This window comes from Hippoglossus stenolepis, chromosome 16, assembly GCF_022539355.2.
Source record: "Hippoglossus stenolepis isolate QCI-W04-F060 chromosome 16, HSTE1.2, whole genome shotgun sequence".
NCBI classification, from domain to species: Eukaryota; Metazoa; Chordata; class Actinopteri; order Pleuronectiformes; family Pleuronectidae; genus Hippoglossus; species Hippoglossus stenolepis.
Genome location: NC_061498.1, coordinates 14441774 through 14468609, shown reverse-complemented (window position 1 = coordinate 14468609; position 26836 = coordinate 14441774). Strand labels below are relative to the sequence as shown.

Here is a 26836-nt window from a genome sequence, read left to right as displayed (position 1 = left end):
TCTAATTAAATCTATTTATACACCTTTTTAATGTGAAACCCAAACATGCAACTAGCTATAACACGACATCACCTCTCAATGACCTTTATTAAATTTATCTGATTATCACAGGTAATGTGATATTTCCTTATTTGGTTTTTGGCTTTTTCCTTTTTGAATTCCGGTCCTGTCAGGTAATGACAGCAGCAACAGCAATATGATTTAGCCATGACATAATATACAATGTACTGTTAAGTACTGTGCTGTGGCTGTTGCAGTCCCTCTTTCTACTGATCTAATGACTCACTGATTGAACCTAATGCATCTGACCTGAAACCATGAGCACTGATGGAAGTCTGAGCGACTGAAATGTTTGCTATTGGTTCTAATTTCAGCGATTTGGTCAAATGAGCACTTCTGTGTAAAGCAGTAAAGCTGCAAGGGAAAAATATTGTCTTTCTGGCTGTTCTCTCTTAATTTTGTGTATTGGTATCATTCTAATAGTATTTTTTACCTATAGACACAACAGACAGGAGACATTTGCTGTAATGACTTAATGTCCACTTTGTCTTTCCAAAGACCCTTTCAATTGAACATCCAGGCCTAAAAAAATGGTGCACGGCCAAGTTGTATGCCAAATGAAGTTAGCCTCTGTGCTGTACTGAGAGATTTGGGGACATACTGAAAATGTGGCTCCTAAAATCTTTCTCACTATAAAGGTGAATGTAACTTTTTAGAGATTTTACATCCATGCAAAGCCCAGGAATTCTGTAAGTTAAAGGAGATGTGGATATCACTACACTCTGTATATATCTCTGTGTTAAAAAGTCATGCTGTACCAATGGCAACTATCTGCAAAGGTTCATAGAGTACAACATAGTAATAATAATAAGACATGATGAAATTAAAGTTTTTTTTTTTTAGAGTATGTGTATGAGATCATCACCTTGTATAACAAAGTAAAGTAGAGGGGCGTTTGGAGAGCCAACTCCTTGTCTCGCCATGGTAAAGAAAGTGAAATAACATTTGCGCATTATCTAGATCAGCACCAAAATTAAATGGATTTTTCCTTCTCTCATACATTCTGCCAAACCTTCACAAAGTTATACAGAAATCAGTTCAGTAGTTTTGATTGAACAACAATGAAAACCTCCTTGGTGGAGGTAATGACATAAAAAGACAGTTCCGGTGGAACATGTAATTGAAGCAGCTTAAACATGTATAATAAATGTATCTAGTATTGTGGTGGGAATATTATTAGGGTCAATTTGACATTCAACTATAAATCCAAACCTGTCATCAGTATTTAGGTTGGGGTCTCCCATTAACCCCCTGCGCTGACAATAAATCCATCTTTAGCCTCCATGTTTCCCTCAAAGGCTCTGTAGGATAAGTTTGTTGTTCCATGTTGTTACAACCCTCACTCCAGCTGGTATTTTAATGCAGTTAAAAGTTCATTGTCATCCAAAACACGTGACAAGTGTCAAATACATTATGGGTCATTGCAGCTGCGCACACAAGTGTTTCTGGATAGGGAAGTGTATTAGGGACTAATACTCTGAAAAGACTGTGGAGTCCCAGGTCGGCATGCTATAAAGAGCAGAGCGAAGGCCGAGGATTCATTAGAAGGTTGGAATTCCACGATGACAGCTGATTTCATTGCGGCACCCTTCAGCGTGGTATCACATATAACAATCACCTTGGATCTCTCCCCGGGCCTGGCACAGGGCCTGGCCTAGTCCATTCCTCTGCTCACATGGGAGAGGGGTCTCAGGATGGCTGAGCATTGTTCTCCGACCTGACTCCTCTGCAAGAAAGTCTGTTTACTATAGATTCTTCACGGCCAAGTGTGAGAGGGAATATAAACACACCTGACACTGAAACCTCCACGCAGGAGGTATATCTCTCCCTCAGGGCTATCGTTGCCTCTGCTGATTTATTTTGGTTTCCTCTACATGACTCAACTGACTTTTCCCTTCACCAGCCAAAACCTGACCATGGAAACCCAGCTCTCCCACTCTTGTCGCCCTCTGTCCACCTTAGCGGGGCGGGCTGCACACAGCTATTTGTTTTAGGAGTTGAAGAATGTGCCCATTGTCTGTCCGCAGCCATCCAGAACCAACTGCTATAAATGCATCTTTTGTCCAAGCCCTCCGTCCTCCCCCGCCATCCTAGTACAGACAGAAGTTATCTAGCATGGGGCGGCTCAGTCCGTGATGGGGTTTCAGGGAAGGTAGAGAGAGAGAGAGGGAGAGAGACACAGAGAGCACATAGAGAGATGACACAAGGGGGACCTGAGGGATATTTAGTTCTGGAGACAGGTGCATTCATCTTTTCTGTACACATCCGGGACAACGTGTGCCTGATCAGGTCTTGGAGAACCTGGGGCTCCATGTTGAAAGGACTTTGTGATTTATGCCACAGCTGCGCTGTCAGACTGTGTGTTATGGAGGCTAATTATCTCCTCCCGGGACTGAAACAACACTGATTTGATGTTATTTCCATGGTTATCATAATTCCTGCATTCTGGTTGTGGTAGATTCCACGATCCTACTGCTGGTTGTATTCTGTTTGAATTTCACTGCGACTCTGTAAACATTATTTCCTGTGGGGCAGCTCACTGCATTCATTATTAATCGAATGCCTTCTTCTACAATTACTGTTACTAATATGACTCTTTATTTTTTAAACAAACATAATGTCTGAAAACTAGGATTACTGCCTTGTTTGTCTCTGCAAACCAGTCAAGTTACAGTTTACATCACTGAGAGAAACAGAAAAATGTAAAATTCCTTGTATGTGTTTACATGTATAAATAACATAACATAATACATAATAAAAGCAGATTTTCACAGAACACAAAGTTGTAGTCATGACAGTAGACACGCGAGTCCTTGGTGGCCTAAAGCTTTGAGCAGCAAGCAAAAGGTCTCTGGTTCAATCCCTGGACTGGTAGGAATAACTCTGCAAGATCAGCAGTTACCCTTGAGCAAGGCCTCAACCCACACCGGTCCAGTGACCAGCAAATCAGACTGTGGTCCTCTGTTCATCAGTACAAATACCTTGAATAAATACAGGTTGAACATTTTTTGGGGATTTTACTGCAAAGAAACTGAAAATGTCTAATATATGAATGCTTTACATGCATCTTCCACCCGGCAGCACAGACAAAGTTTCAAGGTAGAAACCAAAACCTCTTTTAGAGATTGTACGCAGGTTTTTAAAAGGCAATTGGCTCCATTTCCATTGCCAGTAGAGGAATTTGGCTTTCAGATTATTCTCCAGGTGCTCCCTGCCTGACGTCACATACGTACCTAAAACTGAGGCAGTCTCTCACCTCACTGTTGACCACTGACCTCAAGATTCGTGTCATCAATTCAGTATCCAATGAAATGAAATATGCACAATCATCTCTGTTCCTAAGTCATGGCGTTGAGTAATGGCCAGTTAAATGTTTTTGAGTTGACCTTTGACATTTATGCCTTTATTTGAAAGGGCCAGTGAAGAAGGACAGTTAATGCTGGGAAAGAGGGGAGGGGGATGAGATGCAGTCAAACCAGGAACTTGCTGCTAAGGACATTTTACGCCAATGGTGTACACGCCAAAACCATGTGACTATCAGGTAACCCCACAAATTATTTTCATCAGACAGCATGAAGGCTTAAACAGGAGAAAAGAAACAACTTTTCTCAATGATTCGTAACCAGGACAGACAAAACACTGAACAGAGACTTGCTCTATCCTCCCTCCACCACTAATATAAATACATGAGGGTGTTAGAGGATGGTGTTTGTGCTGCCTCCGCTGCTGGGCATGCTCAATCCTCCACGGGCGACCTCATGACCCAAAGTGGTTGGTGGCTGAAGAAATGAATAAACTGCACTATTCATATAGCACGCAGGAGACCCCCCCACCTCCCACCTCCCACCTCCCACTATATGCACACATCACACAGCACAGGTTTATGTGTCATCCACCCCCTCAAACAAGTCCTCCACTGCCAGATGTCTCTTTCTCTGTCTCTCATCCTACGTTTTTTCGCTTGGTTTAAAAAAGATATAAAGCGTATGGTGGAGCAAGAGCTCCTAGCTTATGTGTTTTTTACAGACCACAGAACTGGAAATGGTTTCACAGTGTGTGATAAGGGAAGTGAACATACACGCATGCACGCACGCACACACACACACACACACACACACACACACACACACACACACACACACACACACACACACACACACACACACACACACACACACACACACACACACACACACACACACACACACACACACACACACACACACACACACAGAATCAAAAGAAATCGGAAGTGCCTGCACACACACACAAACCCCCACACACAAAATGACAATGGGTGTAGCACTCTGGTAGGTAAAGGATCAAAGAAACAAGTATTTAATTCCGGGCAGCGCAGCAAGGTGAGCATCAGAGCCGTGGTGCTCGAAGACCGAACAGTTTGTTGCTGACGTTCGAAAACAAAGTAATAATGCTCTCATCTACAGAGATGCTGATACCGAGGCGACAGCAGCAATGCCGAAGGGGTGAAACGACGCTCGAATAAAGATTAGCACCCTGAGCCTGAGGTGAGGCCGCTGCACAGCACCGAAGGATGAGGTCTGGCTGGGAAGATAATGATATAGGGAATAACAGGGTGGCTACCATTAAGCACACAATTTTATAGACCTGTCTTTCTTTATTCCACTCACCGATATAAAAACCAGCCGATCAGCATGAGGTGACACAAAATGTATTAGGTATGTGGATCATAACCCGCCCCTTACACCATAAAGGCTGCTTACTGGCCCAGAGTACAAAATAAGGCTAATACGTTTGCTGGGGCTTTCGTAATCAATAGGTGCTTAGATCCTTTGCTTTCATTCCCCCTGCCTCATATATTTCCCAACAAATTGCATTTTCGAGGAGTGCATGAGAGGAGAATGTCAAAATACATTTTCGAGCGTTCAAGCTTGAAAATGTAAAGCATGTCACCAAACAGTGTAATCACAATATTTTTCCACAGAGAGAGAGGAGCCACCTCTTCACATGATATTTCTGCTGGATCTAATTAGGTACCTTGTTATTTACAGGCCATTTTGGGGTCAGCTAGAGACCTTTATTGTTGAAATTCCTTGTTGATAAAAGTTATAAATTCAAACTCTGGATAATCTCCTGTATGTGCATGTGGCTTTAAGTGAGAACGCAAATGTCCGAGTCAGTTGCTGCGGACGTTATCTGGATTTTAGGATAATCCTAACCCTAATTAAAACTCCAGAGAATGTCCGAATGAGCCCATGTGAGAATTAAGCAGGATTATGTCTGGAGATTCAGATTTGACTTCTGCAGCAACATATCCTGCCTCCTGCATGCTCCACCCTGGCGCCACCTCTCGCATGAATGATAGGAGGTTTTCCTGTTGTTGTGAATGTGTCTAACTGTCTCCTGCAACGTTCCTTATATGTGAAAAGCAAACTCCAGAAAATGTCCAGACCCGACTGTATGAACATTCTCCAGAGTGAAAACGTCTTTAATGACATCAGACTCACCGTATTAAAGTTAGGGAAGAGGCTGAGGGGGGAGGATCCATTGAGCCTGAAGGGCAGGAGGTGTTTGAGGTCGATCTGAGGCTGAAGAGGCCGTCCCGGGATGGGGAGGGAAGCGAGGAGGGAGCTACCCTGGGCCGACGTACCTGGACAACACAAAGAGATGGATGTTAGAAGCTAAGAAATAACAGTATGTTAACATGGTGTGGGGGTACTGTTCCTGTGCACTGATGCCTTCCAAGAGGTGAGGTGCAGCACATAGAGGGGGTCTGACTTTGATTAATTCCACGCCAGAGGCACCATTATGCCTCCACCTGACACCCAGCACAAATCGTACAACTCAAGTGTATGTGGATGTTTGTGCATGGTTACTGTTTTTATGCAGACACTAGAAACATGTGTATGAGGGGGTTGGGCAGTTTTACTGGAGACTTAATATCCCCATTACCCCAACAGCCCCCCAAGGACATGCACCTGCCCCCTCATGTACACACACATGCACACACACACACACACATCATTTAATTACTGATGTATTGGCGGAGGAAAGGTGCCGGCGCTAAGGAAAGATGGGAGATATCGGATTTCAAATGGACCAGGGATGAAGAGATTTCTAATTTTCCACCTGGCTGCGTTTCAGTGGACCTGTGCGCTCGGCGGTGCGCAGGCACTTATCCCAGCACCAGGATCAATCATCAGTGTCAGCTGCAGGTCACTGTGGCCACCCCATACTATGCCTATCATGCGAGCCGCTTTGCAGCACACACATACAAACAACGTCTGCGTGTGATAATGCATGCCACAGAAAGGGGAAAAAAGCAATCAGTGACCTTACAATAATACCAGCGTCTTGGCCCAAAAGAAAAAGAGCAGCTACTCAGTGGGGGAGGAGGATTTCAAAGACAGATGGTTGGAGTAAAGAAGAGTGGGTGAAGACAAACACACGGTGTGCAAAATCAGTTCTATGGAGCACATGATCCACTACTCTGTTTACCATGCAGCACAATTCTTCTGTTGCAATAAAATGACTGAAACACCATCGCAAAAAGATAAAGTTCAATACCCCTACTCTAAGAAACATTTCCATCAAATGATCCGAGTTGTGCTGGGAATTCTGAAAGGCCAAGAAAGACGAAGGACTAGAAATAAAAAAAAGCATCGTCATTTTGACTAAATCCTGGATTCATTTTCAATAAAAGGTATTCAATGCTTTTATTAATTATTCACTTCATTAGCTAAAACAGTTAAGCTTAATAAAGGATCATGGTTAAGAAAAACCAAATTGCAACATGACCTCAAACTCCAGCATGAACCCAACCAACACATCATTAACATTATTATAGTTATTATTAGCATTATTATTCATCACCTATTATAAAACACACACACTCCTTCCTCCACTAGCTCCAAACATAACTCCTCAAAAAGTTATTCCACTTACAGTTCACTTACAGATGGCTAAAACATGGCTACAAGGCCACAGTGACCGAAATAACAGAAACTGTCAAACTAAAGCGGAGCAGTTGCTCTCAGAAGATTTGGGGTGCCTTTATATTCTTTGTTCGGGTATTTTTCTTCTTCTTAGCACGGATTTCAAGGTTGTGCTGTGAGGATGATGACAATGCTGCTTTAAGGCCTGTGTGAAGCTTAAAACATGGTGATAGATGTGGAATTTGCCAGTAGTCTGGCCCATGGCTTTTTTTTGTGGTTTGGCAGGAGTGGCAGCCATGATGTGGGGTGTGTGTGTGGTCGGTGGGTGGGCGGGGGACATATGCTTCTAAGCACTGTGGTCTCAGGTCTGCCTTTGCCATGTGTGGGCTCTCCTCTGCTGTCTGACACCCAGAGAGAGGCAGCACGGGACGGACACAGCCTGCAGACACGTGGGCAGCAGCCGGCGGGGGTTCGCTCACACACACACAGAAAACGAGGAGCCGAGTCTTCTCTTGGAAGGGCTATCATAGGGAAAAGCTGGGCTTGCAGGGAGAACAGTTATCAGCTGATAGTGCTTCCACACCTCTCTGTGACTCCCAAGGCAGCTTATTAAATCAGGGGCTGGCTGTTTGCCTCTTTGGATGATAACGCTGCCATGGAGGCACGGCCTGAATCCAGGCATGTACGACAGCGAGTGAAGGAGTGTGCACGCGCTAGGCTAGAGTCTTCCAGACTAGTATCACATGCACACACACACATACACACACACAAACGTATACAAACAGAGCTGCCTACGCACCTCTGACAACAAATAGCTCCCAGGACGTACGCAAGCAAACATACTGAGCCTTCATTCCTTATTCCTCTTCCACTATCACCACATTAGCTGTTCAACCCTTTAGTCCTCCTACTGTAATTCTCTTGTCATCACTCCAGTGCTCCCTTAGGTCTTTGACAAATTGCCTTTTCTCACATCTAAATACCCCCCCCCTCTGGGTTCTGCATATCCCTGCAAACGGTCGCTGAACAGCACAGGAGAGGGTAGAGGGGGGGATGTCGATAAGCACACAGCCACATGCACACACAAACACAAAATTACAAATGGTTTAACTGTACACGTATCACATATTGTGTTTGAGTCTATAGGATTACACTGTAAAACAAATAATCATGAATATTTCAGTGTTCAAACATGATTCTTGTGTTTTATGTGCATGTGTAAAGATGGTTCATTTATTTCCGCCCGCGGCCCCTGATAACCTTCTGTTATCTTCTGTTATACCTTCTGTTAACCCTCTGTGATTTTCCGCTTATTTAATGTCACGTGTATGTGTGTGCACATGTGCATGATGTTTTCATCATGAGCACATATGTTCGTTCTGTCAAGAGTCATGTGTGCGTCAAGGCTCAAGTTTATTTACGCCTCACTTGTGGACCACAGTCCAGACCACTGGCGAAAAACCAATCTCTCCCTATCTCCCCCAGATGACTTTGCTCACAGATCAGACTGTCTCTCCCTCCCCAGGCAGGCTTCCTCCTCTTCCTCTAACCACCACAACAACGCATCCCACCCTCTCATGACTCACTGGGCTGAGTTACACAACAGCCACAGTCACATCGCATCCGCTCCGATGTGTGTGTGTTTGTGCGGGGCGGTGCATGCGAGCAGTAGAATTCAAACATCGATTTTTCAATTATTTTCAACTTGCTCATCTAAGAAAATGATGGATTTCAGCATACGCAAGCAAACATACTGAACCTTCCCTCCTCACTCCTCTTCCACTACCACCGAATTACTTTCTCATCCCTTTAGTCCTCCTACTGTAATTCTCTTGTCATCACTCCAGTGCTCATTTCGGTTTCTGACAAGTCTCCTCACTTCTAAATACCCCTATCCTGCCCCCCTGGTGCTCTGCATATCGCCTAAAACTGCAGCTGAACGGCACAAGAAGGAGAGAGGGAGAGGGTCGTAGGGGGAGGAGAGCAAATCTTTCTATTTGTGGCCCAGTGTAATTATGTGGGATAGATGCCGGCACAGCAGGGTCTTTGGAGTTTGGTGAGCAAAACTCCACGTTCTTTTTTTCCTTCGGCCTGTTCTTGTCTAACCTCCTAAAGACAGATTTGACTTTGGGTGAACGTACTTAGAACAGGTGCCATGTCATGTAGACTGTACAACAGATCATTGACAGTAAAGATGTGCGGGGGTTGACTAGGTTGTCTAGAACGCAGGCCAAAAAGTGACAAAGCAGCGGATGTTTTAAATAACTTACCGACTGATTGCGTTCGTTAGGCTTTCCATTATAAAATGAGATTAAGGTACACAACAGAAGATATGTCCCTAACAGCCGCTATTGGTCACTAACAGCCAATAACATCAACTGTTGTTAGGCATTCATTAGTGCGGTAGAACAGAGAAGGGATATTCTTCATCTTGTCTTGTGTTCTAAAATGGGACAGTGTTTAGTTTAAAAAGGCATAAAGGTAATGATGTCTGATCTACTGAGATTTACCTTTAGCCTCAGCCTCAAGTTCAGCCTGTATTGTTGATTACAAGGCCGAAACACATGATGACACTAAGGTGCAAAACTGAAGTTATGACCCTAACATGGGCTGGTGGCCACTAACACCTGCAACTGGTGCTCTTAACTACTGGTAGTTGGTAACTTAAATTGTACAAGGCATATTCACCATCTTGTCCATATTCTAAAATGATTGTAGCTGGATGCATCCAGTGACCGCTATGAACAGGTTAGCTGACAACAAGGGAAAGACCTTGTGACAGCAAGGAAAGACAGCAGACTGGAGGGAATCGAATCCACTGGGCTGTCCAGCCACCGGACTCAAACCAAAGTTCGCAGGACATCAGCCCCCTTGTTTCTGAAGAAGTTAACTCTACCACAGAGGCAGTTGCAGAAGAGGGTATAGAGCCCACTCAGCCAGGAAAACCAACAAGGGAGAAGAAACCTTTACAAACCAAACCGAAGGTGAACTGACCCAGAGCTTCTCGAAGCGATGGAGTTGATTATCAGAGCTTCAAAATGGGTAGTAGGTGGTGAGCGACAAAAGTCGGGGGTCCGATTAACACCAATCAGGGCCTACATGACTGTCATTTCAACCCAGACTACAACCCCACGATGCACCAGACGGTTGCTAGGGAAACTTGAAGAAAACATCACATGGGTTAATCCATCAAAATCAAGAAGCATCTCAATAAGCAAAGGTAAGAGATCAGATACCAAATTTTATTAGTATCGGTACTTGCAGGACGGCAGCTGAACGACCAGAGAGAGAGAGAGAGAGAGAGAGAGAGAGAGAGAGAGAGAGAGAGACAGACACTACTTCCCCTCACCTGAAGTTGTTTACGTTAACTTTTAATATAACTACAGCCTTCCTGAGGTTTCTGGTATAACTACAGTATTGATTAAAGTTAGTTCATGTGTACTCAAGTAAATACCAGTATACAGTATGATGCTGTTCATTTTCCGCTCCTGCAAATTTTTCACAATATGAACAAATGAATAGATTCAGTCAACAGATATGCATGCTTTTATTTTGAAACCGTAGCCCACAGGAAGTGTCACAAACATTTATGTTCATGACAAAATGGACAGATAAAGTTTGAAACTGTGCTTGAAGATAATATTTTCTGTCTGTTCAGCTTTGAACTTCGCGTGGAACGCAAAAACCCCCCCCAACCGTCTGAGACTGGGAGATGTTTTTAAACCTTAGAAGACCCTCTTCTGATTAAAAGGCTCTCCTTTGATGTAGAACATATGATCTGACCTTTTAACTTTCATGTTGGTTGACAACCCATCCTGAGCCCCGGCAATAAACCGAACCAAGAAGAAGAACATATAAACTAAATATTCACCTTCCCCCTTGACGTTGCTTGCCACACATCAATAAACCGAACAAACCCGGGAACCTCAAAATGGACCTGGAGCAAACCGTCGCTGTGTTGCAGTCAAAAAATGAACAACTCGGACAGGAGAACGAGCGGTTGAATTTGCTGCTTAGTGTATTTATGGAAAACATTGAAATGAGAACCTTGATACAGCGCTCAAACAATGATACTCTGGAGGCGCCAACAGGTATTGTTGATGTTCTTCTTTGCCAGTAGATGGCAGCTAAAGCACAGTTCAGAGTTGTTAAAGAGTTGTTGTGTAGTGGCAAAGAAATGGAGTGAAATTAAGTTAGGAACAAGAATTTAAAATACAGTTGAGTTTAATGAGCAGAGGTAAGTGAAGGATTTCTGGTTGCCTTTATTTTCAAAAGGGATATTTGCATTTCTTTAGTTCACGAGATTTCCTTTCTCTGTGACCTTTTAGTGGTACAAGCATGTACATGTATAGACCAAAACAAACTCTTAAAATTACGTGTTATTGCATTTACTGTTTTCCTCAGACAAGACAATAATATCTGGATATCTTGTTGTCAGTTTGCTTCCCATCAGGAAGAAAACATTTCAGTCTATGGAAAACCACCCTCAATGAGAGGGAGTTCAGTAAAGACCTTGATCAGACCAAAATCCAACATGAACCTCGAACCTCGTCTCCCACCAACTCCAGGTCTTTCAAACAAAAATCTGCCCAGACAGACACATGTGAGGAGGCGAAGCCTCACAGCTGCCAGGCTGATGTGGCTGAAGGTGAGTGATGCTTATTTAGAAGTTTAAGTAATAGTAGTGTTACTAAAAAAATTAATGATTAATTATGTGTGCCTATGCATGGATACTTATTATTTGACTTCTTATTCTTCTTCCGTATGAAATTTCGTCCCGCTACTCCTCCCGCAGTTTTCGTCGTACATGCACGTACGTGCGAAAATGAATGGGAGTCAAGGTCTCTCGCCCATTTAGAGCATTTAGAGAAATTTCTGGAAGGAGCCACACTTTTCTAACTCGCTCCCACGGTCAAATCTTTTGACTCTAACCAATAAGAAAACTATATCTGTAGGTTCGGCAAAGTCTTGAGATTCTCACGGTGTTTTTATTTCACAGATAGGACCTATAGTTTTTGAATAGTCATATGTTGTTCGAGGGCTTTGCTATAGTCTAGCTTTCTCTTTTCCAGTATGTTTAGCCAGGAAAGATTCCTTTGATGTTTTTGATGTTGCGATTCAAGCAGCAGCACGTTTTTAGAAGGCTAAGAGGTATTGAGGATGACTACTGGGCCACATGGCAGTCTGTAGACAGCCATACAAGCCAGTAGTAAGTCGGATTTATCTTTAGCTTTTGCGTTCGTTACAATTTTTGGTTTGTTGTTTTTTTGCTGGCTGTTTGGATTGGCTCCCAAGGCACGCTCTCACTCTCGCTCTCGCTCTCTCTCTCTCTCTCTCTCTCTCTCTCTCTCTCTCTCTCTCTCTCTCTCTCTCTCTCTCTCTCTCTCTCTCTCTCTCTCTCTCAAATTGGCACATTCTCTCTCTCTCACCAACCTGGATCATGTTATAAACATGCAGCTTTTAGAAATGTCTTGCCGGCAGCAAGCACTAGGCACACATTCAAAATATCTCGGCAGGAGGAATTTTCTGACTAATTTATTTATTGCTGTTGCAGACATGATCCTGGGAGAGATTGCTTTACAACTGGACAGGAGGATTCTGTCTCGTGTCTTCAAGGCCCAAAAGAGGCTTTATGGTTTCACATTGCAGAATATACCAGCCAAGATCCTAGAGGTAAGAAACCCCTTCAATGTTGTTTGCATTTCAATTAAGACTTTTATCCTTTTTGACACCTTAGTCTATAGGTAAGACATCAAATGTCAACAAAGCTTCAATCTGAACTTAACTCAAAAAATGAACATTTTGAAAAACAAAGCATTCCAGTGTACTATCGTGATGCAGAGGAAACTCACAAGCTTCTCTTCCTCTCTTGTAGGTTAGCACAAATCCGCTGACAGGGAAGGTAAATAAAGGCTATCAAATTTACCTCAGTCAGAGGTATGTTGACCTCATGGAGCAGTTGAATAAGCTTGGGTACAAAAAGGCACTTCACCCTCAATTCTGTGAATTTATCATCAACACTTATGGGATCCTGAAGGAGAAGTCTGGAGATTCTAGCATAAGAAATGGCACTAACCCAGTGAACTACAACAACCCAGAGACTCTGAAGACACTCATAATGACCATTGCTCCAATGAAACTCCAGGAGAACCTGCTTCTGCTGCTCAAATGCCTCTGCAAGATGGCCGAGAAGGACAGAAAGCCTCTTCTTCTCTTTTAGAAATGAGTGTGTTTAGATTTACAAGCTATAAGATACAGCATCATGTATAAGTTTCTCAAGGGCCTGACCTGGTAAATAGATTCAACAGCCATTTTGTTTCTGTTCATGCTAAACCCGATTGTGGGAGGCAGTTCAGGAGTTAGCAGGATTACACAAAAACTTTTTTTTTTTAACTTTATTTAACATTGCAAGGTTGTTTTTCAACATTTCCATTGATTTCTCAGACAATAACTCATGGATCTTGATGAAAACAAATCAGCTCTTTGTTGATTTCTGCAGAATTTCAGGCCGTTATGCATCACGTCTCTGCCGCTCGCCGGTTAGACCTTTGCCATCAGGCTTCCGATCTGTGTACCCAGCTGTGACAATGAATTTCTTGAATGTTTTGAGCGAGAAGCTACGAGGGGAAAATTGCTGACTGCTGAAACGATGAGAACAAAGTGCAGGCACGATATGAGCATAATTACCCGGCACCATGTGGATGGTTCTTTTGTCAGCTGCCAAGCGCGCACAATAAGCTCTCTTTTTGATGATGTTTAGCACAGTCCTCATATGCCAGTCAATGAGTTTGGCTGTCACAAATGTGCACACTGTCGAGGCCTGACACACACATTCGGAGTCATAACACGATGCTGCTCATTGTGCATCTGCCTCGCTGTTGCCACGCTGTTTCACCATCACCCCAGTCGGCCCGCAAACCTCCGGGCAGGGCTGCACCGCCTCAGACCACGGAGCTGATGGGACTGGATGTGACAGCACAGGAACTACAACTTTGCAAAATATTTTAGAGCTATAGCTTTTTAGTTACAACCAAAATAATCATTTTTTTTTAACTTAGGTATGAAATAAGCAAAATATACCATGCATACAAATGGCTGTCTCACAGAGGCTGCGTCTGGAAATTGTAAATTGGCCTCACAGTGTATTAGTGGCTCAGAGCCATTTGAGGGCATGAAATGACATTTAGCTGCTGGATGTCCGAATCTAGTCCTCAGAGAGACGGAGACAGTCACAAAGAGACACAGACAGAGAGCGCTAGAAAGTGACTCATAACAGCCAATTAGCATCTGCTTGATCAGGAGGTGGTCTGAGGGCCACCGTGGGAACCATTACAGCATGGACGGAGAACATTAAGCACAATCAGTTTTAATTAAAGACCGTCGCTTTTTATTCCTCTCGATCCCCAGCCGTTCCTCCCTCACTTCTCATCTCCACTCCTCCTTCAAGTGCGATGAAAATGTGCAAACCTGACTTTAAGTCTTTACGACTGGACTGATTAGATTCAACAGTGCAGACAGAGATGATGGAGGAACTTAAATTAGCTCTCAATTAAGCCAATTTGATTAATTCAGTGGAATGAAATGCGAAAATTATACATTTCCTCACAGACTCAGGTACGATCTCGTCACAACGAATACGGCATTATTCAAAATACGAGACACAAACTGGGAGAGCAGCCAAATAAATGTGCGACTCCTGCTGCTTTTTGCCGTCAAATTGACCTTTTTTTGGAGATTTATGTCTCTGGGCCACTTTCCTCTTTCATAAACTACTTTGAAAAACAGGCAATTTAAAATGTCTACAAAGAGCCCTTTCACTTTGTGCCCCATCCTCCCTGCCTCTCATTTCCTCACCTTACCTTAAAGCCTTTTAAAGTTGTTTATTTGAATTACATTTTCACTCATTTTTTTCTGGGTCACTCGGCATGCCGTGCTGGCTGCACTGCGACTGTATATTGTGTACTGGAGTGTGTAAGGGTATGACTGTGTGTGTGACACGTGACAATTTGTATTCCTGTGTATGTGCGGCAGGCTGATACAGTTTATGCAGCAAATATGCGTGTGCTTCTACACCGTGTGAATGGTTGTGCGTCTTTCCTCTCCGGTTTGTGTGTCCACATGAAGGGAGTGGAGATATTTGCAGCAGCGACACATGGAGTCAAGCTCTAATAAGGTTGTGAAGATTTTTCTTATGAGGATTATATTTAATCTCAGCTGAGTAACTTCCTCTCATCAAAATCTCTCATATGTAGTTTTGCCCTCCTTTCTCCTTCTTTTCCCTGGATTGCAGAAGGTGGCACACTGCTCCATGTGGCCTGATTTTATGCAAGGCTAAGCACAGTTTGACCCACGACTGAAAATAGAGCACTCTCAGGAAGGGAGAGGATTTTTTTTTAACTTTTCTGTCACGCCAATTTAAGAGGAATTGTACAAAGTAAGACACTGAATCAGTTGAGTTTACATCTCTGTCAAACCCTAAAACCCCACCTGTACTCAGTCAGCTACACATCATAGTTACCTAAAGAGGTTACATGTATTTCAACAATTGAAATGGAGCAACTCCACCAATTTCCAGCCCGGTTCTTTATCTTTGCTTTAGGCTAGTGACTTGAGGCTACCACGACTAGCATAACACACCTGCAGCTCTGGCCTCCAAGTTGTTGATAGTTGAGTTGCATTGTGGGTATTATAGGTGCCAGGTTCAGACCAGCAATCAAAAAAGATGCTGTTTCTTGTTCAGTTGCATCGATTACCTCCACCAAGGAGGTTATGTTTTCACCCCCGTTTGTTTGTAAGCAAGATTACGCAAAAATGATGTACTGGGTGGTTTAAAATGAGCCTTGGTGGAAGGATGTGTTATGGTTCAGGAAAGAAACCATTAAACTTTGGTTTGGGTTCTGATCGAAGGGCAGATCTAGGAAGTTGGAGATAGGGTGTTTTTCAACATCTGAGAATAATTCACTCATTCATTCAAAAATCTGACATATTTGGGTGACTGATTTTAATGACTGTGTGCGATTTGGTGCGCACCAATAGTGATCTAGTGAATTTAAATGTGGTTTCATAAAGTGACAGTTGGACCTTGGCGAAGCAATGTGCTCTACTGTGCCATTCTAGTTGAGAGTGTTTTGGACCTTTGTTGATTAAAGAACTAAAAAGTATAAGATGTAAGAAGTGTGCATGAGATTTATAAGGAGATTTAGACTCCATCAGTGTGGATAAAGGTTTATACAGAGGCTAATTCAGAGCCAATAAATAAAACATGAGAGGGTAATGAAGTTTACATAAGATCAATATTCAGCCTCCAGCTTCAGCAGCGACCATTGTCTCATCAGAAAAAGATATCAACCTTTAGCTGTGTTACTGGAATTGACAAACAACAAGGGTAGGGCTCAAATTAAATTACCGGAAGTAGAATGAGAGAAGTGAGGTTAGTACCAACCTGAAATTATCTTTGTTTAATCATCGAATTTGTTCATTTTCTCAACAGCTGTTTTTTTTTTTTTTTTATGTGAAAGGTAAGAAATACTGCGAGGTTTCTGGGTTAAGCAGGTTTGAGCAAATAATTTCAGTGTGTTTGGATGTCTGGCTCAGTGGTGAGTCGTGGCAGTCGGGTGGTGGTAACAGGACCTCGTGGAGATGCTTCTTCTCCCAGGGAGTGTCTATAATGAGTTCTGTCAGGCAAGCGGCGAGCATCGCACTGCTACCAAGCCCGACCTGAGCTGAGGCAAAGCCCATCTGTCAAGCGGAGACGATAAGCCCGGAGCCATCCAGAAACAAATTGCTCAGCTTCCCCACTGTGAAGCCCTACGAGGCAGCCAGCTATGGGCGGGCAGCGGAGATGCTACAGATTCCCGATGTTCCCAAGGAAAATAGGAGGTGGAAAAGGGAAATATCAAACACATTAATCTATGCAGATGGTGCCGATGGCCAGTCATCACTCTGCAGCAGCTGTACGCCGAACTTCAGCGTGACGATAAACAGCAAAAAGGGGGAAAAGAATCAGAAAAGTATTGTTTTTTTTTTTTCTTCCAAGCCTAAGGGTGAGCAGCTTTCATAATGATGACAGCTGTTGGACCTTTCTCAGTCAGTGGAAACCAAATGACTTTTATGACACAGACGATGTTGAAAAGGGAAAAGATCAAAGACAAAATATGACGAACAATTTAAACATCTGTTTGAGGGGCCGAACAATCGTCATTATCAGACACAGCGCTTGCCGTGTTGAAAAAGTGTGGATGAACTAATTCAAAGTTGTGGCATGCTCACACATATGCAAAACTCCCGGGGGATAAGGAATTCTACATGATTGACAGGAACTCAGATGAGGTTCATTTCCTTGGCAAATTGAGTCATTTGTGGAAGTGGCATTAAGTGCGACATCGTTTTTTACATGAATAAATATCAGGCTGGTCAACCAAGCGTCACGCCAGCCATCATGCCAACTGTGACAACTCATTACAAACTGATTAGATACGGTGGGCGAGCCGGGGCCGGTTGGATCTTCAAGGAAGGTAGGATGCGGTTTACAGGAGAAAAATCAGTACGAGACAGAGGTTGCTTTCTAATTTTAGCTCCTCAGTGACGAGATGAGAGGAGCGAGAGATGAAAACGCTCGCCGAGACACCGGGTGGCAGACGCAAAGGTGCTTATGAGGCTGTGACGAATGTGAAATGAAAATGAAGTTGTGGTTGTAGTTGATGGCGGTGGAAGTATCCTCTCTAGATCTCTCACCAGAGAAGAACACTGTCAAACAGCACACAAACGCACATGCACACGCACACGTACACACACGCACACACAGAAGAAAAGCTCTTAACAATTAATGACTCATTTACACACTTGCAAATAGTCTGAAATTCTTCGGTGTTGCAGGCGGGACCATTTGCTTTATTTATATAAACGACACCAGCAAACTGCTTGCAAAGAGAATTGTACTGTACATTACTTGTGTATTATTACATTCATTGTTATGCAAAACAGCTCCTGCTAAACAAGTTGTATTTGCAGCAAGCCAGTAAATTGCCTTTCCCGAACAGATTTTTTTTTTTTGCCTTCAAATAGGCTTGCTGATCGTCTATTCCCATTCCACCTGAAATTGTTTTTTTTTGTTTTGCACAAAATGTATTTTTCCTCACTCGCTCCCTTATTCCAGCTTCTTTGTTTTAGACTTATCTCATAACAAACCTAATTTCAGCTCCGCTCTGGGGCTCGTGTCTGTGGCCAATTAAAACTCTTAATGGAAATGTGTACTGGCTATAAAAAGGCAAAGCTTTCCTGTCCTCGCTGTAGGGCCAAATATTTTTTCCCCCCCTCTCCCTTTTAACACGTTGCGGGGAAGAGGGAGACAGCTCGTATATCATGTGTGGAACAGAATTGCAGTTGCATGAGAGTTATGGCACAGGAACAACGGTGGTAATAAAACTCCTTCAGCTGTGAAGGTTAGCACAGTGGTACTGCATAAATTAATTCACATCCTATAATGTAGATAACGTTTCAAGAAAAAACAAATACAGTGGCAATTCTGAGATAATTTTAATTAGGCGTACAAAATCCTGACTAATACCTTTGTTGACTCAGAGAGAATTAACCCCAAAGTGGCCGAGAGCAGGTTAGAAAGTTGGCTGAAGGACATACCAGTGTTAAAAACCAATTACCTCTTGGTTGCTTTTTAAAATGCCCTCTCTCCTGATCAGCGGCAGCCCGGGGAAATGAACGAGCTAATTTCGCCCAACCTGGGCTGTAATTGTTTCAAATCAGCCTCATGCCTCAGCGTCGCCGCCAGAATAATTGCTCATGAGCGGGAAGATTAATCTACAGAAGCACATCTGTGGGACTTAATTTACGGGTCACAGTGCCATGCCTTGTGGATCCATTAGACTCATTTGGTTTTCAATCCTGTGTAGCATATGCAGCTAAACAAAGGTGAAACAATGGCAGGCGAACGGAGAGGAAACAAACAAACACAACGCACAAACTGCTCTGTGTTTATACACAGTCACCTGTAAATACATGAAGACCAATGGTCATGAACAGTCAGTGATGTGTGTTCTGTTTTTTTCTTTTTTGGGATGTTTCACCTCACTGTGCAGGCATAATACACTTCCCGGAGCACAGCTGTCGTCCCACTAACCACGTCCTCCCCAAATGATCCCTCTCTTACCACGTCCACTTCTAAACACCTGCTACTGGTGGAGAAGTGTCAGGCTCAGACGCAGGCAACAAAACTTCTTACAAAAGGAGGAAAAGTGTCATCCTGTGCCAAACGTCAGCACCCAATCAGCAGCGGCGGAGAAATCAGCATTTGGATTGTGAGCCACTTTGGGTTCTGAGAGAGGACGGCCCGCTCGACATGCTCTCTGAAGAGAAACAGCTGCAAGCTGCAAATTGGAAAGCCTTTGTGAGAAGCCGCTCTGCCCTTTGTTGTCTCCTTCCTCCTCTCCTCGGAGTGCTGGCATGCAGATGTCTCCTCTCATTCCTCATGTGTAATTACAAAGACGGTAGAGCGACATGAAGGGGTGATTCTTTATACGAGACATTGTACTGCAGGCGGCACACCGGAGTCAGGCAGCCGGCGTCGTTTTTAAAAAGGGAAAACTTCACAGCAAAGGATTTTAGCACCTCGGTCCTCTGCCATGGCTGCCTACTTCTACACTGCTTTCCATACGCTTTCCCTACATGACACACAGGATAATGGGGTTGAAAGATAATCAATGTTACCGCCAATGGTGGTGTTTTACATGTATACCTTCCACTCCGACTTCTGCCCTTCCTGGGTGCAAAGAGGAGACATGGGGGCGAGGAGATAAGGATTCTTATCAGAGTGTGTGCAGGTGTTTGGTGGAGCGAGGCCATAACAGGATTCTTAAGTTACTATTGGCCGGCAGGACTTCACTCATTGAGAGGAGAGGAGAGGAGAGGAAGAAAGGAAGCACGGACAGGGATGGGGATTGGAGTTGTGTGTGCAGTGGTGGTGGGTGGGCCAATGGCCAGGGTGTTAGAATTGTGAATCCCCTCAGAGTACCGCAGTATACAGCACGTCTTAGACACCTGCTGGTGTGGCGATAAGGAGCGAAAAGCAATCACTTCAGCTACCAGGCAGACCCAACTGGCATCTCGCTGCCTCTCAACCTGCTACTCGGGTAATTTCTCTCAAACATAACTTGTTTTCTGTTATAGGTCAGCTCCCCTTGCGGGCTGACAACTTGGTGAGGAGAGGATGAGGATGATGAGGAGGAAAGGATGTGGATGAGGAGAGGAGAGGATGAGGATGAGGATGAGGATGAGGATGAGGATGAGGATGAGGATGAGGATGAGGATGTGGACGGAATTATCAAAGGCCAAGAGAGATGCTCTTTGTTTACAGTTTGCCCAGTTAAGTGTGCACTTTGTTTTACTGTATGTCGTCATAATCCTGCAAATCTAAAAATGCAAAGCAGGGCACAGAGGACAAGTGTCTCGTGCCACCACAGGCCGCCATTTCAAACTAACTTTATCACCCACAGAGGTCAAGGACGTGCAGTCTGGCTCAGAGTGGGTCCTCGGGCTCTCCGGAGAGCGTTTCTCATTAGTGTGATTCCAGCTGAGGATTATAACGCGAATCCTTGGGATAAATCTTTGCTCGTCACAGGGAGACCATCAGCTGTTGCAGTCAACCAGCGCGGACTGCTGAATTATTCATTTCCTGTTTACAGCAGGCGACAGGTGCGTGACCTCTGTGATGAGTGCCCAGGGTGTCTGGGAGAAGTGGTGACAAGGGAAGGAGGGGTGGGAGGGTTGGCGGCTCGGAGGGACAGCGGTGGGGATACAGCAGGGGAGAGAGGATTCGGAGGAACCTGCCAATGTGTCAGACTCAGGTGCTTGCTGCAGGTTTGTGGCAGCTTTTGCTTTTCATGCTTTTTAATTTTAACTCAGAGGCAGGGAAGAGTGCGTTTTACAGACTTTCAAGCGAAGCTGCACGCAATAATTTTTTGGAGGGAGAAGGGGCTGCGGTCGCCAATTTTGAGAGGATAGGGTAAAAATTAATGTTCCCCAAAATGTTAGGAGTGAAACTCAGGGAGGCATGGGGTCTGCCAAGCTTGAGCTGTACATCAGCTGAGTGGCATTTACTGTAACCTTTCCCCTGGCTTTTAACTACCGGGGCAGAAACAGCAAGAAACATGGATCACTGAGATTCACTGGGAAGCGCTGGGAATTGCAAATGGATCACCTACCGCACATGAGTCGACCGAGAAGTAAAATATTAACTTGGTTCTAGCTCCGGCGAGCATCAGCTGTATGAAAACTCCTATATTACTGTGAGGGCGCAAATGAGACAAAATAGCAGAGAGAGAGATATGACGGCAAAAAAGAAGAGAAGCTGAAAGCAGGAGCAACAGGCTGAGGTAGATAAATAGAGAGGGTTGAGGCTGGAAATACGCAGATGTTGTCAAAAAAAAAACACAGGCAACCCGTCTGGTTTGTTTAGTTTAACACAGATAAAATTCCAAACTGAATCACAGGAATTCAATCTGGTTCACTCAGCCTGAATAATGGTTTCTGACACCTGATAGCTTAAGAATAAGCCTCTCATTTATGCCGACATATTGATGTGGACATCTGCATGAACACACACACACACACACACACACACACACACACACACACACACACACACACACACACACACACACACACACACACACACACACACACACACACACACACACACACACACACACACACACACACACACACACACACACACACACACACACAGAAGAATGCATGTGAAACCAAACAGTGCGGATGCTCTCTGCAGAATGATGCATGGGTTTCACCTTCAGGCAACTGGCTGAAAGAGACAGACATTTCTCCCCATCAGCCAACTCCTGCTTCAGACAAAATAACAAACGGCTGAATGATATAGTGAGCTGTCCCCTCTGGTTGTGAAGTGGGAATGGAACCACGTCTCCGAGACAGCCGCTACAAAAGGCCCATCGCTTTCTCCCGCTCGTTCTCTCGGCTGTACATCCACAGAGACCTTGGCAGATCTCAAAGACAGATTAATCTCGATTGAAAGTTGCTGAAGTGTCCTCAAGCGTCAAAGCGTTGCTACTTATTGAGAGAGAGCACCGTGGAGGCGATCCAAAGACGAGACAGAAAAAGAGCTCTGGGGTCACTCGGGATGGACGAACTCCCACAGTGCGGCCGGTGCTGTAAAGTGTGCGCGCACTAGATTAAGTCCTCATCAAGTGAAATCTTGATTTAACAGACTTCTTCCCAGTCGGCCTGTGGTAAGACTCTGACGGCTGCTGCTGCAACTGCATGAATCATGATGTTTCCAGGATCACAGTTGTGGCTGCTAAAGAAAACTCTCACATAAAACGTAATTTTAATGTGACATCATTACCAGTTAGCAACTCTACTGCCTGATCAGAGTAATTAGAGACTCTACAATATCATCATGTTAGAGTCATATTTCACATTTTTATTGTCTCTGATTTTGGATGTTTTCTTTTACTTTGACGGGCTCATAACATATGTACTGGTGAAAATGCACATTACTATATATAGTATATATAATTCAACCTCCACCATGCAGCTCCAGCATTAAAAGGCTCCTTATACAGCAATGCATCATTAATAATCCAATATTTTAATACTACAATGACTGTAATTCTTGTTAATTTAGGGTAAGTTCTGTAGCTAACACTGTATTTTTGCTCAAATTATACATCTAATACAGCACATTTACTTGTAATGTAGTATTTTGCGTGGTAGAACTTTTACTTTGGTAAACGTTATTTGAACAACTTGCACCTGGTACGATTAATTATATTTTTCATCTCTATGTTGTGTTTGCAATGATTAATTAGAGACTCTTCTTAGGCATTTTACAGCTACATTATCATTATTATTATGTTATTATTGTTGCCATTATTAGTAGAAATAATGATAATGATATTTTATTGACCAGAGTAATTACATTATAATGGAATCATTACAGTTATGTTTACCGCTGAAACAAATGCTTTCTTTGTCAATTTAGATAACTATACTGCAGTGCCTGCTCTAAACCTGTCTCGTTGGAATGGGCTGTTTGCTGACTTGTGGTGATGCTGGTTGCAGTTTCTCTTTCTGAAACTGTAAAAGTCAACTGCAGTATTGTAAAGACCTGCCTTAGAATCATGAAGCTGCATCACCGCTGCTGCACAAAGAGCAGTTCACCTGATTATTCAAAGTTCGGTGAAGCTTGAACCACAAACCGGAGAATCGTCATGAACACGCTGTTGACAGATCCCGTTGATTAGTCCAGCTGCCACTTCTACAGAGCGCTGGATGTCTTTTTATTATAAATATATTAGTATTGAAGGTATCACATGTCTAAATTGCTCCAAATTCAACACTGCAGTTCTCTAATAGCAATAATAATAATATATTTTTGTCATGACAGTAATACTAACACTATGATGGAATCGTCACACTTATGTTTTATAGAACAAATATTACATTTATTTAAATTAAAATCATGTATATATATATATATATATATATATATGTAATAAAATCAGTGCAGTAAATGTGGATCTTAGTTTCAGTGTGGCTGTCGGTTGAAGTGATTCAGGATGCTGAGAGTCGCAGGCATATGTGAGGCCCAGCAGGGGCTCTGACAACATGAGAAATGATCCCACGCTGCAGTCGGCACCACGACCTCACCACTTAGCCTCTCATTCAAGGTTACAACCTTACACACTGTCTTTGATTGAGCCTGTTTTTTTTGCTTCAATCTTAATTTGGATATTTATCAGTCTTTATTAGGATATTTCTATTTATAATATGTGGATGCATGTATTATAAACCATTTAGGTAGTGCAGATGGTGCAGTGTAGGCTGGGACCATCTTACCAAATGGTTACATCAGTCCTAACATCATTGGGATCAACCCACATTTATAAAGGCAACACCCACGGGTGTCCTCTCTATACAGCTGATGCAGATGACATTACTCTGGTGTAACTGGAGCTTCTGTGACCTTTGGCTAACATACCAAAAGCCCATCTGACTACGCCGGCCTCTGTTAACCCACTTCAGTGTGTCTGCTGCTGTCTGCCGAGACAAAGAGGATTTACCGTTAATCTGGCTTCAACAACAGCAGGGGAGCATACTCTCCACGACAGCACTCCAGAGAATAGAACTAATCAAGACATCATGAACATCAAACCGGGAACAATTACCTCTAATAAAATCAATTTTGTTGATTGACTGAGAGAAAGAGAGCTGACACAGTTATTTGATTGGACTTGATTATAATTGATTGTTTTGTATAAGGTTCACACAAAAGAACAAAAATCACCACAAGAAATTATTTAAATTGACTTGAGTTGAAGAAATTTGATCGTGGCTCGATCTAATTCCACCTTATTGTGAATCAACTATGGAACACAGTGTTACTACCCAGTATATTTTGCTTCCTTGGAAGATAATTTGATTTGTTTCAAGAAAAACATTTAAAAAACATGAATAATTCAAAAATTGCATTTAAAAACTTGAGCTGACAAAGACAGCGTGGCACAAGACTCAAATTGTGCTGCTCATTTAGCTGTAAAAATGCAGCTCTGAGCCTCACTGACACAAGCTGACAAAAACAACACAGGTGAAAAGGGTTTCAACCAAAACGGAACAAAGGCGGCTGATGAGGTGACAAAAAGCGCTTTGATTGTAACAACGTGTGAACGTTGGATTTGATTGCAGTAATAAGCAAATGGTTTTAAAAGGTTCCACCCGTGGCTGGGGAAGTGTAAAATTTGCAATACCACCTCATTAGTAAGCAAATTAATTCAATCACCTCTCTTTGGTAAGCGGCTTGATAAATCCCTGCAAAGTGGTGCCTGGCTTCAATCACAGCAAGCGGCTTTAATAGATGCAGAGCTGCTAATGTATCATTCTCATTGACTGTGTGCTTGCCATTTTGCTAAGTTCAGCCCGAACACAATCGTTGGCCTCCAGCAAACAAACCCAAGTCAATGAGGTTGAAGCTCCGCAGGGACCGGTGAGGAGTATTTTCCTCGCGCTCGCTCCAGTAGCTTTACAAATTTCATTCATATGTCCCCTGAGGGGATGGCTGCAGTGTTGGTGGAGCTTGAGGGGGAGGGCAGGAGCTACAAAACGGGCAGATCTGAAGAGACGAGCTGCGTCTTGAAGAAGAGCTGGGGAAGTTCCTCTGACCCCAAACTACCTCAGGAAGAGAGAGTTTCAGCCAGTTCAGAGAAAAGCAGCGTAACACCTTTACTATCACCTGCTGCACCACTCTGCGCTCTATTTACACAGGCACAGCGGGAATGTGACCAATGATAATGTAACCAGAGAGAGATAGGAGCAAGAAGACAGTGAGCAAAGAGACAGAAAGACGATTATGATTTAGGGGAAATAGAGCAAATAAAAAAAAAAATGTGATAGAGAGCGGGTTCAGCACAGACTTCTGCCACGAGTCTGATTCTTAACACTATAAAAAAAACATCTTCATGAAGCGTTGAAATTTTGGAGAATCAGAGGCCGATCGATACATCCATTGTGATAGGCCCGAGACAGAAGTGCAGCATTTGGCAACGGCTTAGACTGAGTCAAACACAGACAAAACTAATCTCTCCATGCCTGGCAACAAATCCACTCTGCAGCCCTAATCAATTCGTTAGACAGCGTCCTCTTGAGCACACGCACACGCGCACACGCACACACACACACACACACACACACACACACACACACACACACACACACACACACACACACACACACACACACACACACACACGTGAGTGAGGCACCGCGATGATTAGCTCGTCCCACTTAATCACTTCCTATTAGGGACACCTGCAAGGTTGCAACAGTCTTGTGTTGATTATGTGTAATCATAGAAATGTCACATTTGAATGATAAGCAGCATGAGACGACAGCTCCAAACATGATGCATATTTATACCATGGGATCATCCGCTATTCTCATACATATGAAAACTACTCATATGATCCCCCAAAAAATATATATATTTCGCAAAAACAGACTCAAGACTCAAGAAATATAATCTCTCGCACATAATTTTGCATATGCCATGCAGGCGTATAAATACACACTAGCACCCACACTGGGCTGGGGGGGAAAAGCCTATCTGCTGTGGATAAAAGACATCCCTTATCAGCTTCCTCATAGAGGAGCTGGGAATGAAGGCATTTACTCAAATGAAAGAGGCAGCTTTTGGAGATAAGCCGAGGGAGACGGAGCTCAACTAAGCTTTCAGATTGGACTGGGCCTACAGAGGGAACAGAGGAGGACGGGAAAAACAGAGGGAGAGGATGGACGGGCAGGCGGGTGGATGATAGATGGGTGGATTGCTGATGAAAGTGATGGGCGGACGACGCAGGCTCTTGTTCGGTGCCGTGCTGTGTTTTGAGGCATGCAGAGGAGGACTGCGTGGCTTTTGTCTGCGATGGAAGTACTTACATAATGTGTATTTAGAGAATGTGGGTTTGAAAGCTATTGTGTTGACCCCAGTATTTCGTCTGTGCAGGCGTGCACATGCGTGTCTATGCCTCCTGTCTCTCCCTGCGCTTGTAGCTGGCCCTGTCTGCGCAGCAAGCTGGCACATCTTCTCAGCTGCGCTGGGCTGTGAGCGGCGCTAGAATAACCACTTCAAAGGGACCCATTGTCACACACTAATGTGGCAGCAGCGGCAGCAAGCGCCACAGAAATCCGCACACACTGAGACTGGATATTCCCTCTGAGTCCCTCTGAGAAGAGGGAGGAAGGGCGGTGTAGGAGACAATGAAGAGGAGAGGGGCGAGGGAGAGAAAGAAATAAAGAAAGAAGGAGAAAAAGAGAGAGAG

At 43.7% G+C, this 26836-nt stretch overlaps 1 protein-coding gene across 3 annotated transcripts in view; it reads right to left on the bottom strand.

Moving 5' to 3' along the window:
* znf385c (zinc finger protein 385C) overlaps window positions 1-26836 on the bottom strand; it is a 133119-nt gene that overhangs the window by 22641 nt on the left and 83642 nt on the right. For all 3 annotated transcript variants that reach the window (XM_035181889.2, XM_035181890.2, XM_035181892.2), the window contains one exon: window positions 5547-5689. In XM_035181889.2, coding sequence (XP_035037780.2) covers window positions 5547-5689 — 143 coding nt within the window. The remainder of the gene's footprint in view (window positions 1-5546; window positions 5690-26836) is intronic.